Source organism: Alosa pseudoharengus, unplaced genomic scaffold (genome assembly GCF_046254945.1).
Source record: "Alosa pseudoharengus isolate Yale_2024_CS ecotype anadromous, Long Island Sound unplaced genomic scaffold, YU_APseudo_1.1 YU_APseudo_1.1_scf_9, whole genome shotgun sequence".
Lineage (NCBI taxonomy): Eukaryota > Metazoa > Chordata > Actinopteri > Clupeiformes > Clupeidae > Alosa > Alosa pseudoharengus.
Window position 1 is genome coordinate 6,086,454 of NW_027468881.1, and position 17,031 is coordinate 6,103,484.

Here is a 17,031-nt window from a genome sequence, read left to right on the forward strand (position 1 = left end):
ACAGATGTGTTTAGACTCTTGAATGCTTGGCTGTGAAGGCTTTGAGCCCGGTCAGGTCCTGCTTTGAAAGAAGCCTCCATATACAATGGTGAGAGACTGATTGAATGGGCAACAGTGGAAGACACACAGGTTCTGAGGGCAGGGAATGTTCTGGATAAAACGGGCTGGGTCTCAGGCGTCAAAACTTGTAGCTTGGACATGTGCATTAAGCAATGCTCCACAATCTCATGCTTCTGGCAGTGACAACACTGACAGGGTTGAAGCATACCTCATACTTCAGGTCCAGTTTAGCAAAGTTGTAATCTTACCAACAGCAGTGAAATGATCAGGTTTTTGATGCTCTGATGCACTCAACTCCTCATAGGACACAGTGTTATACACAACACTTTAGCTAAAGGAATAATCTGGCAGCATTACTGCAGATCATAAGGGGTGTCTGATAACATAAACAAAACAACAGCTAGGTCTTGCAGTGTATCAAATTATGATTAAAGATGGCTTTTTCCTTCAGGGAGGATGAGAGGTTGTTGATGTCGACTTCACTACACTGAAATAATAGGTTCACATTTTTTTTTTTTACAATGCAAACCAGTACCATGCACAAAATCAAGATGATAATAATATGGTATGATGAGTGATGACACACATACCAAACCATTTAAAAGCTATTGTTGAAAGTTATTTTGGAAACAGCAATACAATCAAATAAAATAAAACTTTCATTTGTTATGTGTTCCGAATATGTTTTAAAAATCCCTCAAATCCTTACACCTGCCTATTTTACCCAGTTCTACACATCAACATTGAGGACAACATATGCACTTACTGCCTAATAAATCTCATCCAATGCCAAAACCTCACTTCATCCAGGTGCCAAAAAAGGACATAATCAGTGTTATACGCTTCCCTTATTGGTCATAATGTTATAGCTGATCAGTGTACATAACCTATGTAATACAAAAATAATCTATAAACAATCCATCCAAATGTATATACATGAAATTTATCCACAATATCAATTTATATCTTAATGAGTAGAAAGCAATTCAAAATTTGAAAGTCTAAACAAAAGTGTAGTAAGAAATGTACACCTACACAGGACATGGTGTGCTATGTACTATTTGCTGGACCTTAACCCTATCACTATGTCTTCATTCATTGCTGTGTCCCGTAGTGACAGGTCCGAAAATCTTGGGGTTGCTTGTTGTTTTCATTTGCACACTATTTTAGCCTACTTTCTACTTAATGCTGCTAATGAAAATGTAGTGGAGTAAAACTATACATTTAATTTGAAAAATGAAGTGAAGTAAAAGTAAAAGTAGGAGAAGAAAATAAAAAGTAAAGTACAGATACTCCCCATTTATACTTAGGTACTGTACTTAAGTATTTCTAATTAGTTACTTTAAAGCTCTGTAAAATACCATACATTATATTTTAACCAAGGACCAAACGAAACACGACAGAGGTAGCTCACCCCTACATTCAGTATTCCCTGAGAAATTCCACGCATGGTTTCTTTTTTTTTTGTTTGGAGGACAGGCTGCCCCCACGTTGTTTGTTTCCAGTTTTCAGAGCCTGAGCTGCCTAGAGAGACCGTTTTGTACGCACAGAATAGGCAGCTAGCGGTCGTGAGGAGATGATTGCTCAATGTGGCAAAAAATGTAATAGGCTTGAAATCACGTAAAATCCCTCACTGCACCTTTAATTCATTAGGCCACCTTATTGATCTGAACAGTGTATCTAGACTAGACAACATATCCTAAGATATGATGCACAATACATGACTGAAAGGAAAATGGTCACCAGGAAAACAATTATGATGTTGTATATGGTATAACTGTATCATTATGTAATCATGAACAATGAAAACACTGGGGTAGACACAATCCTTTCTATGCTATGAAATTTTGTTGAGGAGATATAATGCAAAATATATAATTTGGCTATGTCGGTAAGCAAAATGGCTGCCATGGCTGCATGTATATGTATCACTGTAATCCTTGACCATGAAAACATGGGGGTAGGCATCATCCTTTCTGTTTTGTTCAGGAGATATCATGCAAATACATCATCTGGCAATGGCGCAGAGTAAAATGGCCGCCGTGGCTGACATGAGGGTATTTTGCGATGGCTAACATACTTTTTTGAAAGAGCAATACCCACTGGGTAATTGTGACAATTTTGGTGCTTTAATCAACATGTGAACGATTTCCCTAAAAAATGGCACTTATCTGCTCCACTAAACTTTGAACCTTCACTTCACAAGTTATTAGCATAACATATTGATATAGAAATGTAAATTCCAGTGCCCCCATTGACGGAATTTCACAAAATTTGGTGTGAGTCCAAAGTCTGTGGTAGTGATACTAATATGTCAAATTCTGAGCATACACCCTTTTGCAGATTCTTTTTACTAGGTGTCACTACGCACACAGCGGTTGTTGGCTTGGTTGGCAAGATGTTCTGCGAAAACTGCTTTTGGGAGTGGAAGGGGTGTGTTTTGGAATGTTTTGGTGTGTGTGCATGTGTTTGTCTGACCTGGATCCACTGTTCTCGGTTGATCTCCACGCCGTTGGCACGTAGTGATGTGATGGCTCTGTCGATGATTTTCTCTACCATCTGTGTGTTGCCGTTGGCCTCCTCCAGCTTGGCGGCGGTGATCCAGATGTGCCGGTCAGTGGGGATGTTCTCACGGGCCTTGTTGAGCACACGCCGGGCGTTCTCATACGTTTCCAGTCGAGCAAGGGCCAACCACAGCTACATAGGGACAGAAATGGGGAGGAAGGAAACTCATATGAGTGTAGCTTTATATGTATATATCATGGACTATGCATAAATATTGTATTATAATCCTATCAGGGTTCCCACTCTTAGTCAAATGTAAAATTCCATGAATTTTCTCTGACTTTCCTTGACCAAAAACCTGAATTTCCATGACTTACTAATGCATTGTATAATATACCGACCAATAAGATCAGAGCAGCCGCATAGTGCTCAAGAATCTTTTACTTGGGGAGATGAATAAATGGCCATTAAATAAACAAAGTTGGGCTACTCAAGCAAGCAGTAAAGCTAATAATCAGATATACACCAATTCTGCATGGAAATATCTGTATTAATGTATTATCTTTGGCAAGTACATTTTAAACTGCTACAACAAAATTCCCTGATTTTCCATGACTTTGCCCCAAAGATGATAAAATTCCATTCCTGACTTTCCATGTCTGGAATAAACTTTCCAACATTCCATGATATTCCAGAAGTTCCTTGATCCGTGGGAGCCCTGTCCTATATATGCTTATGTGTATACGTGTGCGTGACTTTAGTGTGCACATATCACTGTGTTTATGAATGCATCCAATAGGCATTTTTGCCTGTATCAGCCCCTACTTCCTTTACATGTATGTATGTATGTATGTATGCATGCATGCATACCAGTATACATGCATGCCTATGTGTGTTGATGAATAGATCTGTGTATGTGCATGTTAGTCTGTGTGTGTGTGTGTGGGTGTGTACCTCTACACTGGTGGGGCAGCACTCCACTGCTCTGCTCAGCATAATCCTTGCGTCCTCTGGCTCCTCCAACTCCACAGCGGTCTTCCACAGACGCACAGACTTGGACACATTCTCCAGGGCTACACACACACACAAATACACACATGATATCACTCAAGAAAACACCCAACACGGTGGCACCCATGGTAGTAAAAACAGATAAGCACCGTGCCCTTGGCATATTATATTTACAAGTGCCTATTTACGATGCCAAATACCCAGCATGAAGGCGTCATGAATTTGATGCGTTGAGGGAGCAACCACCTGTTTACTATGGTTACGCTTTGCTACAGTTCAAGTACAGTATGATAAAACCATCCCAATCGCACGTTGGCAACAGCTGGAGGGTCTGTCTGAACCAATGTCTGAACCAATAACATAAATGTCTGAACCAATAACATAATAACTTTTTGCCAATAATGTAGTAAGCTATTACATTATTGGCTGGTTATTACATTATCGGCTGAGTTAAGAAAAAAACGTTAAAAATGTAATAACTGCAGCCAATAATGTAATAATCACCTTATTGGAGGCCAAGAGGTGAAGGCACCCATAGTGTTTCAACCTTTTCTTTCTATTAGTAGTAGTATGCATCTTTCTTCTGTCATGGGAGTCTATGACAGCCCACAGAACTGTCTGGTAGAAAGTTTTGAAATTTGGCACACTTATTCGAGACTGTCAAATAATTTTTTGATTTGATGGCTAGAATTATCTCTGACCTGCATTTTGCTCCGCACTGAAGTTGAACACATCTATGTTGTCAAATGTTGTATGTATGAATTCAAGGTCTCTTTGAGGATGGTGCATTCACAGAGAAAATTACTTTTTTCCATTAAAAATGTAATATTTAATTAAACTGAGGGTTGTGCAACTCTGAACTGTATATGTCAACATTTAACACTTCCATAATGTTGGTACATAATCTTTTAGCTTCATAATTATAAGAAAGGCTAGGTTGTTGTCCCTATTACAAAACTAAATATTCTCCAAATACTGTATGGTACATTTATCAGAACAGAACACTGAATAAAAGTGGGGGGAAAAATACAACATGGTAATTACTTCCAGTATTTTGTTCAGTATTCAGTAATTTTGTGTCCATTCCCAAGACGCTGAAAGACCTAGCTGCACAAATAACACACTCACACATTACCACACACAACGGACACACACAGATTTTGCAAATTAGTGGTAATATGCTTATTTATTTCAAGTATTTTCGGTAAAAACAGTTTAGCGTACATATCGCACAACCGATAGGAACTTTTAGACATCGGTTCCTGCAATCCCGACATCTATAAGCGTAATCCCAGACATTGCTAAATCACTGAGACCTACGAACTCCGCCACACCGACCAGAGGTGGGGGTCTGTGCATTTATGTTAACCAAACGTGATGCACGGACACCACCATCACCAAGAGTCACTGCTCACCTAACCTAGAGTATCTCATCTATCTGCCCAGAGATATACCATCGGATGCTAATGCTAAGCTTGCCATGAAAGAACTGCATTCTGCTATCAGTAAACAACAAACTCTGCATCCTGAGGCAGCCTTCATTGTCGCGGGTGACTTCAACCACTCAATTTAAAAACTGTACTGCCCAAATTTTATCAAAATGATGAAATTTGGCCCCACAAGAGGAGATAATATTTTAGACCATGTCTACACAAACATTGCTGATGTCTACAAAGCTGCTCCCCCTTCCCCACCTAGGACACTCAGATCACCTCTCATTGTTTCTACTGCCCAAGTATTCAGCACTCATCAAACATGTGAAACCAACAGTAAGAACAGTCAGAGTCAGAGTGTGGTCAGAGGGAGCTGACTCGGCACTTCAGCAGCGTTTTGAAAACACTGACTGGAGAGTGTTCGCAACTCAGGCCACCCATGACTTCCACACGGACATTGATTTATATGCCTCTGCCGTTTTGGACTGTATCAACTCCGACATCAACAGTGTCACCACCCTCAAACGGATTACGACTTTCCCTAATCAGAAGCCATGGATGAACAGTGAGGTCAGACTCCTGCTGAAGGCACGAGACATCACAATCAGATCTGGTGATGCTCAAGCCTATAGCTCATCCAGGGCTAATCTGAAAAGGGGCATCAAAAAGGCCAAGCACAACCACAAGCTAAAGATTGAGGATCATTTCAAGAACAACTCTGACCACCGACGCATGTGGCATCCAGGCAGTCACAGATTACAAAACTACTAACTCCACCCCCCCAGTCACCGACACCTCCCTGGCTGAACCACTTCTATGGCCGCTTTGATAGGGACAATAAAGAGGTGGCCATCAAGGCTCCACCACCAATGTGTGTGCAGCACTGAGCAGGACTAATGCACGTAAGGCTGCTGGTCCTGATGGTATCCCCGGACGCGTATTCAGGGCCTGTGCAGTGCAGCTGACTGAGGTTTGGACTGACATATTTAACCTGTCACTAGCCTAGGCAGCTGTCCCCACTTTAAAACCACCTCCATCTACCGGTGCCAAAACACCCCACTGCAACAAGCCTTAATGACTTCCATCCAGTTGCACTCACCCCCATCATCATGAAGTGCTTTGAGAGGCTGGTCCTGGTCCACCTCAAGACCTGGTTACCACCCTCACTGGACCCCTTCCAATTCGCCTACCGTCAGAACAGGAGCACAGAGGATGCCATCTCTATGGCACTTCCCTCTGCCCTGTCCCACCTTGACAGTAGCAACACCTATGTAAGAATGATGTTCATTGACTTTAATTCAGCATTCAACACCATCATCACCTCCAAACTGGTCACCAAACTCACTGGGCATCAATACCTCTCTCTGTAACTGGATTCTGGACTTCCTAACCAACAGACCTCAGTCTGTTAGGTTAGATAATCACACATCCTCAACCATCACCCTGAACACCGGCGCACCACAGGGATGTGTGCTGAGTCCTCTCCTTTACTCCCTCTTCACCCACGACTGCACACCTGTACATGGCTCTAACACCATTTTCAAGTTTGCAGACGACACTACGGTGATTGGTCTCATCAGCAACAACGATGAGATGGCCTACAGGGAGGAGGTCCAGCACCTAACATTGTGGTGCACTGATAACAACCTGGCTCTCACCACCAAGAAGACCAAAGAGCTCACACACACCCATTCTCATCAACATGACTGAGGTGGAGCATGTCACCAGCTTTAAGTTTCTGGGTGTCCACATCTCTGAGGACCTCTCTTGGACCCTCAACACCTCTACCCTGATCAAAAAGGCTCACCAGCATCTCTTCTTTCTGAGGAGACTGAAGTAGGTCCACTTGCCTCCTCAGATCCTGGTGAACTTCTACCGCTGCACCATCGAGAGCATCCTCATCAACTGTGTCACAGTTTGGTATGGCAACTGCTTTGCCCACAACCGGAAAGCACTGCAGAGGGTGGTGAAAACTGCCCAACGCATCACCGGTTCCTTACTCCCCTCCATCGATGCCATCCAGGGCAAGCGATGCTTGCGTAAGGCACGCAGCATCATCAAAGACTGTTCTCACCTCAACCACAGACTGTTCTCCCCACTCCCCTCCGGGAGGCGTGACAGGTCTCTCTGCATCCGTACTAGCAGGTTCAGAGGAAGCTTCTTTCCTGCGGCTGTCACCCTACTGAACTCTAGCTCTGCATCCTGGTGACATCCAACGAACTAGCCCCCATCACCCCCCTGGCCCGCCCCCGCCTGATGCCTCCTTGCCTGTGCCTGTTGAGCTGTCCCGACCATGGCAACCTTGACAGGGACAACAAGGAGGCGGACATCCCCCAGCCGCGGTGACATCCAACAAACAAGCCCCCATCACCCCCCGCCCCTGCCTGATGCCTCCTTGCCTGTGCCTGTTGAGGTGTCCACGACCATGGCAACCTTGACAGGGACAACAACAAGTGCACTACCCTATGCCACCCATAGTGTCTATTTATTTACAAATGTACATACTATAATTACACTTATACATAGCCATATTATACTGCTCTTCATCCTACACTTATTCTTAATACTATTATAATGTTACTGTTTCTGCACTACAATGGTACTGCTACCACACTGCACATAGCTGTGCATACTGTACATATCTGTCTATATGGTCATACTAAATATCCATATTTATTCCGTTTTTCTGTAATCTAATCTAATCGAAGAAAGAGGAAAATAAATAAATAATAAATAAAACCACCACTGTGTATTAACCTAGCAGAATAAATTGTGCAATATTCATATAAACTTTGGGTAGAACCAATAAATAAAGACAGAGAGGGTGTTTATGGTCATGGTTTCAAGCTATTTGGAAGAGCTAAGTACTGTGCCATGGAAGTGTGACACTTTATATCCAGTAAATAAACCTTAAATGAAGTGATATCAGTATGTTATTACATTATTGGCTGCAGTTATTACATTTTTATAGTTTTTTTCCCCAACCAAGCCGATAACGTAATAACCAGTCAATAATGTAATAACTTATTACATTATTGGCAAAACGTTATTACATTATTGGTTCAGAAATGTTATTACATTATTGGCAAATTATTACATTATTAGCTTTATTACAATAAAATTATTATGTTATTGGTCGTTATTACGCACATTTTCAGAGCTTATCCACATATAGAAGTGTGGATGTGTGGAGTATGTGGCTGTCAGCACACAAGGAGTATGAGTGTGCATTTTCACGTATACCATTTCCGTGTGTGTGTGTGTGTGTGTGTGTGTGTGTGTGTGTGTGTGTGTGTGTGTGTGTGTGTGTGTGTGTGTGTGTGTGTGTGTGTGTGTGTGTGTGTGTGTGTGTGTGTGCGTGCTACGAGTGTAAGTAAGAGCAGTGAACTGCGATCTAGTGAGCGAGCAGGTCCAAAACTTGGCTGGGACTAGGAGTGAGAATACAGTGTGTGTGAACATGCTGAGGCAGATAGGGTGGAAATAATGTCTATCCGTCTCTGTCAGCGAGGTATGTGACTGGGAATGGCTGCTACAGGGTGTCTGGGGTGGAAGGTGGATGGGAGCGGGGTGGAGGGGACAGCCTTGGCAGTGAGCTGGCCTGGCACCTACCCATATCTGGATCAGATACAATGAAATATGTGTGTGCATGAGTGCTATGTAAGCTTTGTGTGTGAGTGTGTGCATGCAAGAGAGAGACAGGGTTCCCACACCTTGGTTAAGATCAAATTCAAGGACTTTCCAGGCCCAATATCCTCAAATTCAAGGACCTAATGTGTCGATAAATTTCAAGCGCGGGCATGGTTAAATCATGTTACCTCAACAGACCAAGGATATCTTGTCGCAGTATATTTATGTTTGTGTTTTGCATAAAACTGAGCTGAAATAAACTTAAAGATTTTTCTAAACAAGTTAAACTTGCTACCATGAACCTGCTGGTTTATCAATATGTTAAATTAAATATTTGGGCAACAAGCACTACACGGGGGAAACACGCATGTAGAAATCACGCTGGCCGGGTAGTTCTAACCAATGTAAATCAGGCATACGCGTAGGATATCGACAGAAGTGGTGGCGAAATAATGGAAACATGTTAATAAGTGGACGGAATTGTATGGATTATTTTCCTCAAAAACAAAAATCAAAGACCTCCATTAATCTATGTCTGTTTTCAAAAACTTTCAAGGGCCTTGACATTTTTTTTTCAAATTCACAAACTTTCAAGGATTTCAAGGACCCATGGGAACCCTGGAGAGATTGTGTTTCTGTGTGTGTGTTTCTGTGTGTGTGTTTCTATGTGTGTGTGTGTATGTGCTAGAGAGAGACTGTGTGTGTGTGTTTCTGTTTGAATGTGAGATAAATTGTGCTTCTGTGTATTTGCATGAGAGAGAGAGAGAGATAGATAGATAGATAGATAGAGAATGAGTGTGCGTAGACGCAGGAAAACCCTCACCTTTCCTGAGGACGCGTTTCTTGGCCCTGACGTCCGTCTCGAGCTCAGCCGCTCGGATGTAAATACGCACTGACCCGGGCAGGTGGCGCACTGCCTGGGCCACCACAGCCTTGGCCGTGTCTCCAGGCTGCAGTCGAGCCGCCTCCAGCCACACGTCCTCACTCTGCACACACACACACACACACACACACACACACACACACACACACACACACACACACACACACACACACACACACACACACACACACACACAGAGTATGACCATACACAGACACCCACACACAATATTACACTTCAACAGAAAGTTTAGTTCTTAGAATAAAATCTTTACAAAAGTTGTCTTTTGTCTCTAGTTTATAACAAGCTCAACTATGCTACCCAGTTAACTACCAATTAACCTCAATACCTGATTATACATGCCTGTGTATGTGCATGTGGGAAAGTGGGACTGTAATGGGGTGTGTGTGTGTGTTGCCTTGTTTCCGGCCCAGTTCAGTACAGCACGGTATGCATTTATTTCTCCACTGTCAACATTTTGTGAACCGTGCCAAAACAACCAAACTTTTTGGCACCCAAACGTTTTGGTCTTGGCACAGTATGGAATATGCACATTATGCAGTCGTTGATTGGGCGACAGAAAATTGTCATATGACCTTTAGGGGGAAGCCGAGTTTCACAGAGGCAGTTTGTTTGTCTATGGAGTCTGTATGGGAGTATGTGCCTTTGCATGCTCTTATTAGTGTTGCCACACATACTGGATTTTTCTCTTTTTTGAGTGACCGTCCCAGATAATTCCCAGTTTCTGGTGACAATGAGTTTCTGATTATAATTTCGGCTGGTTTCAAATGAAACGGCTATTTGTTTTTCTTGATTTGTTTATCGGACATCAAATCCTGTGTAGCCTACACAGACATAAAAGGCATGCTTTTTGTTGACTGGCAAAAGAAAGACCGTTTACCTTATTACCTAGCAACTGCCGAGCAACCACAGCTATGACCCCAGACCCCACTTTGTAGCTACACACGCCTTTCTAGTAGCCTAGTCGCTCAGTAATGCAGGAAGGGACAACAGCAGGGAAAGGAGCCCAAAGTGAGTGGGAGCGTGTCTGCGTTAAGGAGTGCATTAGGTCAAGTATAGGTATAGGAAATGTTCCAACATTGCGTAGGCTACACAGTAGCACCGCTCCAACCAGACGTATCATGCGCAAGGGCACCAAGGGATGAAAATGTAGCCAATAAATAAATATAAATAAATAAATAGTAGCTTTACTGCAAACTGCTTTTCACTCTTCTTCGAGAATGTTTACTTCCTTCCATGGACTCTATGTTTGTGCAGCGCTGTCAGAAAAGAGCAGAGAGGATCATCAGAGGCTCACTCTCTGCTCAGACACAAACACTGCACATACAACTTGAGACACAGCAGAGCGGATAGCATCATCACCCACAGAACACTGATGGCGAAACAAAACTACTGAACATGTTAAAATAACTCATACTACCTCACTCAAACTGACATGTGTAATATGTGACATATCTGTGAAACAGGATTACCGGTATGTGTTTTAATAATTACTTGTATTTATTGTGTAAATGTTTTCTATATATTTATTATTGTATTTATCTTTTTAATAGTGTTTTTACCCCATAGAGTGTTGACTCTGAGAGCACAGCACAAGAACTCCAATGTGGAAAATATATGATCATTTTGAATGTCAGCAACATGTTTCAAAAATGTTGGGACAGGAAATGTTTACCACTGTGCTGCTTCACCTCTTTTCATTTAACAAAACTCTGTAAATGTTTAGGAACTAAGTAGACCAGTTGCTAAAGTTTTGAGAATTAAATGTTGTCCCATTGCTGCCCAATATAGGATTTCAGTTGCTCAACAGTATACCAGTAAGATATTCTTAATCATGTTTTTATTCCATGATTCACCCAATTTGACAGGTCTGGACTGCAGAGAGGCCATTTTAGCACCTGGATTCTTCCTCTATGGAGAAATACTGGTTTAAAATATATGCAGAATTTATTTTAGCATTGATTTCCTGAAATATTCAAGGTCTTCCCTGGAAAAAGGCATTGCCTGGATGGCAGTATATGTTGCCCTAAACCTGTATATATCATGAACCGGTGATTTTGCCTTGCCAGATGTACAAGATGCCCATGCTGTAGGCACTAATGCACCTTCACACAATCATCGATGTTGAGTTTCGAATTGAGGACCAAAACAAATTAGAAAGGCCGGATGCTTGGATAGGCCCTCTCCTCTTTAGCCCAGATGAGTCCATGATTTCCAAAAAGAATGGCAAATTTTGATTGGTCTAAATACAGGACCTTTTTCCATGTTACCTCAGTCCATTTTAAACAAGCTCATTTTCTGTATCATGTCTCAATAGAATTTTGGCTGTTTTGGCTGCAGTTATTGAATTGAGTATCAAACTGTGCACATAGACAATGATTATCAGAGGTTTTCCTGAGCCCATACAATGACAGGTCTGCCATCTAAGGCCCAAAAGACTATGGCCATCCAATTTGTTTTCAGCTCTTTCCCTTATTTGCAAAGATGTCTCTGGATTCTCTCAATGTTTTAATAATATTATGTCCCGTAGATGATGAACTCCCCAAATACTTTACAATTTGATGTTAAGAAGAATTACAATTACCGGTACATTGTTCATCATTTGTGCACACAGGTTTACAGAGTGATGAATACCTCTACATCTAAGAGACCCTGCTTCTCTGGGATGCTCTTTTTCATACCCAATCGTGTTGCCAGTTACCCTAATTAGTTGTGAAACATTCCTCCTTTTGTTTTCTTTTTAGACTGCACATGAGCAAAACTGAACTGCTGTAAACATGCCCCTCCATATGGTGGAGCGCATAGAAAAACGCTTAAAACCAGTAAACCAATGCAGAAGAAGACTTGTTTGGTTACGGTTACCATAGCGACAATATTCACATGGATGTGAAGGAAGAAAGACTTGTGAAGGTCGTTACCCTCAATTTGTAATTCTACCTTTCGTAGATGCTTGGCATGGAAGAACTGGAATTTCGCCAGTGTTGGAAGCTTTTGCGGGACAAGTTCGTAAAGGCGAAGAAAAAGTGTCCTGTGGAACGCTAAGTTCAGTGTTGCAGCTCTGTTGCAGAGTTTTGGCAGCACTGAATCAGGGAACACCGTGAGGTCAAGATGCAAGATGTTTGGATGTTACTGTGATCTTCGGTACGTGAAGACGACACACTTTGATCGTTGCTACACCAGAGCTAACCTACAATACAACTTGCCATAGGTAGTTAGCTTCAATAACACCCGGATATCCTTATATGTGCAAAGATGGCAGCTTTGGTTCCTTTTTGTAGGCAAGCTTCAGAGGTCTATGATGGTCAGTTTTTTGCCAGTTTCAAATTATCTAAAAGAAAAATTGAGGGTTTTTCCTTTTTTTTTGAGGAAGGTACAAACAATTTCAGCCACGACTGCATATTGCATTTGTGTGTGTGTACCATCCTCTCACCTTGGGACACATCTCTGTGCCCTTCATGATGAGGTTCCTGGCCACCTGAAGCTTCCCGGTCACCTCTTCCAGACGGGCGGAGGCGATCCAAGCCGGAGGGTGGTGCGGGTTGGTCTCCCTCACCGACTTCAACAGCAGACGGGCTTTCTTGATGTCACTGCATGCGCACACGCAACACACACACACACACACGCACGCACGCACGCACGCACGCACGCACGCACACACACGCACGCACGCACGCACGCACGCACGCACACACACGCACGCACGCACGCACGCACACACACACATTTTTAGTTTTTTTGTATAAAATAGGTCCTAGTCTACAAGGCTAAAGCCAGAGTGGGTTATTTTAGTAATGACATGAAACAGCGGAAGCTGCAGATTAAATATATAAAGCAAATATTTAACACAATATGATAATTATTATTATATTATTATTATTAATTATTAATTATATATACTCTTTTGATCCCGTGAGGGAAATTTGGTCTCTGCATTTATCCCAATCCGTGCATTAGTGAAACACACTCAGCACAGAGTGAACACACAGTGAAGTGAAGCACACACTAATCCCGGCGCAGTGAGCTGCCTGCAACAACAGCAGCGCTCGGGGAGCAGTGAGGGGTTAAGCTATTTCTTATCTATGCCCAGCGATGATGTTTTGTTTTTCCCTGTTCTGTTCACATTGTGCGGGTGGGATACTCAGTGTGTAGGGTGAAAGAAAATAGGGAGTAGCATTCCACAGAGAACACTGCACTCTGCACTTTGCAAACACCTTTGATGTGAATGCTTCTTGAAGCACAGTCAGACTTATCCTGTACACAGACGGTGAGTGTTGCAGCTTACCTGATGTCTCCACCATGGGTTGGGATCATCGAGTTGAGATCAGTTAGGTAGCCTTTAGGGTCCACCACTGTCTGTCCAGTGACTGAATCAGACACCTATGAGCAGAAAGAGAAAGAGAGAGAGAGAAAGAGAGAGAGAGAGAGAAAGAGAGAAAGAGAGAGAGAGAGAGAGACATTTCAAAATTAACATTCCAAAAGAGAACAAATTGTCAGGGAAACAAACACAACTTTACATTTAATAAACTAAAAATAGAACATTTCACAAATTATAGTTACCTTGGATTGAAAATCAGTTCTAACGGAAACTTCAGCTTGGCCGTGAGTGAGTTGAAAGAAAAAGCACAAAGGGCTTTCTATGCCATAAAAAAATCTATTAATATTGAAATACCAATCAGAATTTGGTTCAAAATATTCCAATCGGTTATTGAGCCCATTGCTCTATATGGCAGTGAAGTGTGGGGTCCCCTAAAAAATTCAATTGAAACCCTGCATGCAGAATTCTGCAGGAACATTCTAAAAATGCAGAAACAAACACCAACTAATTAGAGATGCACCGATATGGAATTTTAGGGCCGATAACGATAACCGATATTTATTGGTTTGTTGTGGCCGATACCGATACGATAACCGATAATATTGTGAAAAGTGATTTGGGGAAAGCATTTAATAAGCATAATTTTATTGCAGTAATTTTACCTACCACCAAATGATGGACAGAACTCATAATAGTCCTCAATAGTACGGCAGTCAACAACATAACAGTAGCCTAGCCCTACAGTATGTGTGGCTCCTTTAAGTGAACCTGACGTCAGTGAATTGCGAGTGAGTGGCTAGAGAGTTTGAATCGTTTTCATTTAGGACTAAACGCTCATAAACGGCTCAGCTTGGAATAAGCTACAGTATAGCGACCAAATCAGAGTTTGTGAGGGAAACTTAGGTTTAGTTTCAACTGCGGGTAACTGAATAAAGCTGCAACTCCTCAGACTGTATCTTATGTCCGTCTACTCTGTTGCGCACAAAATGCTGCAGCAGAAATGAAAGGAGTTAGCCCCGAAGGTTTTAATAACTTATTATGATGACCTGTCTGGAACTGAAGCACGAATGGTTAGCATATTTCTAGGTAATAATACAAAACCCAAGCTAAAGTAATGCAAATATAATACTAAAACACAACTTAGAACTAGACCTACTTATGTAGCCTACTCGTCCCACTAACGAGTTTGTTTATTTGTTTCCCCGACCAGCGCGGTAAAGTGCAAACACACCAGCACAAGACGGCAGAGCTCCGCTCTGTTAAGGTTAAATGGCGGATCATTCGCGAGAGGATTTTGAGATGCACAGATTCCCAAATAAACGCATATGCACAGATTTTGTTAGAGTGGTGAAATACATTCACACCGCTGACATTATATTGAGGAAAAAGTATAGCTAACCAAGCTCAAGTAGCTCAGTGTAGCCAGACGGACCTTATGTAGGCCTAAATTAGGACTTAAAAAAAATATCGGCGCAAATTATCGGCCAGAATTCTGTTATCGGACCGATAATAATATTTTCATTTTTTCACTTATCGGCTAATAATATATCGGCCGCCGATATATCGTGCATCCCTACAACTAATGCATGCAGGGCAGAACTCGGCCAGTTCCCCCTCCTTCTAAAAATTAAAAAGAGAGCCATCAAATTCTGGCAACATTTAAAAACAAGCGACCCCACATCCTATCACTTCAAAGCCTTAAAGAGCCAAGAATTGAACATAGAAAAGAGCCCCCTCATCCAGTTGGTCCATAGACTCCAGCAAGAAACAACCAATGGAACTAACATCACTATTCAGCCTCAGGACACTGGCACCCCTCTTGAAAGAATAAATACCAACCAAATTATCAACACCCAGAAAGAAAAATATCTCACATACTGGACAAAAACAACAGAAAAACAAAGTAAACTACAAAGTTATTTGACTCTTAACAGGGAATACCAATTAGCAAAATACTTGACAATTGTAAGAGACACCAACTTGAGAAAAACAATTTGTAGATACAGGCTTAGCAACCACAGTCTGGCAATAGAAACAGGCAGACGAAGGCAAACCTGGTTGCCTAAAGAAAACAGACTTTGTGAGAACTGTGACAAAAAAGAAATTGAGTCAGAATTACACTTCCTCACTAGCTGTAGCTGCCCTAACTACAAAGAAATACGCTCCAACTTCTATCCAAAATTCCAATCTATATATCCAAAATTCTTTGAGATCGAAGATCACAAGAAAATTAGATATTTATTAGGAGAAGAGGAAGATTGTGCAATACTAGCTGCACACTACATACACAACTGTGACAGAAAGAGGAGGAGTGACCATTGAGCAACGCGCGCCCACACACACAAACACACACACACAGTGTATTGATAAAGTGTAAATGTTTGTAATGTTTGTATGTTTACTTTTTTGTAATTATCACTATTCCAAAACTGTGCTAACCATCTACACAAAAGACCAGTGGATCTTTCATGACACTCCAGGATATCTTACATCAGTGATTCTTAACCATAGGGCCCAAACTTGGGCAGCCAGCGCCCCCCAGAGGGCCGCAAAAAACGTTCAGTTTTGCAACTGTGGGCCGCAAGGGCCGTAGGGCTGCGTGCAGCTTTCGACCACGTGGTGGTGGTAATGCATCACTCAGTGGTTTTTATTAATTTAAAGTAAAATCCTAATATTGGTCCTTTTTTATTATTATTAAAAAGCCTGACTTGATCCTTGAATTGTTTTTCTTGTCACAGCTTGATTTGGCCGAGGAATTATCAGCCTGTTCGGTGTCTTGATACAGTATGTGTGCACGTTAACACACATGTTTAATACAAGTCTTTGCGATGATCCCATTTTATCATGTCATTTTATTTGACAAGGGTTTTGCTTGTTAAGCATTAAGTGAATTTGGTTTATTACTGAATACAAATCAAACTGAGAGTGAGGTCAATTAAACCTATACAGTGTTAATATTTAATGGGCCCCGGGCCACTTTGTACTATAAAAAATGGGCCTCAAGGTCAAAAAGGTTAAGAACCCCTGTCTTACATGACATCAATAATAACACACACAATACAAAAACAATTAGTGAGTTGTTGAATCAACACAAATTGAAACAAATTGCATATGGTGAGCATCACCTGACTGAGCCTCATGTCCATCAGGGTGTTCCTGGCCTGTCCGATCTTCCG

General features: G+C 41.8%; 1 protein-coding gene across 1 annotated transcript in view; it reads right to left on the bottom strand.

Annotated features, from left to right (window-relative positions):
* The window catches only part of prpf6 (PRP6 pre-mRNA processing factor 6 homolog (S. cerevisiae)), a 37,849-nt gene that overhangs the window by 15,350 nt on the left and 5,468 nt on the right, over window positions 1-17,031 (bottom strand). Inside the window, exons 6-11 of the mRNA XM_076275567.1 lie at window positions 16,981-17,031; window positions 13,823-13,917; window positions 12,971-13,127; window positions 9,460-9,622; window positions 3,520-3,638; window positions 2,539-2,757 (exon numbers count right to left, since the gene is read on the bottom strand). The exon at window positions 16,981-17,031 is cut by the window's right edge and continues 105 nt beyond it. Of these exons, the coding sequence (XP_076131682.1) occupies window positions 2,539-2,757; window positions 3,520-3,638; window positions 9,460-9,622; window positions 12,971-13,127; window positions 13,823-13,917; window positions 16,981-17,031 (804 nt within the window). The remainder of the gene's footprint in view (window positions 1-2,538; window positions 2,758-3,519; window positions 3,639-9,459; window positions 9,623-12,970; window positions 13,128-13,822; window positions 13,918-16,980) is intronic.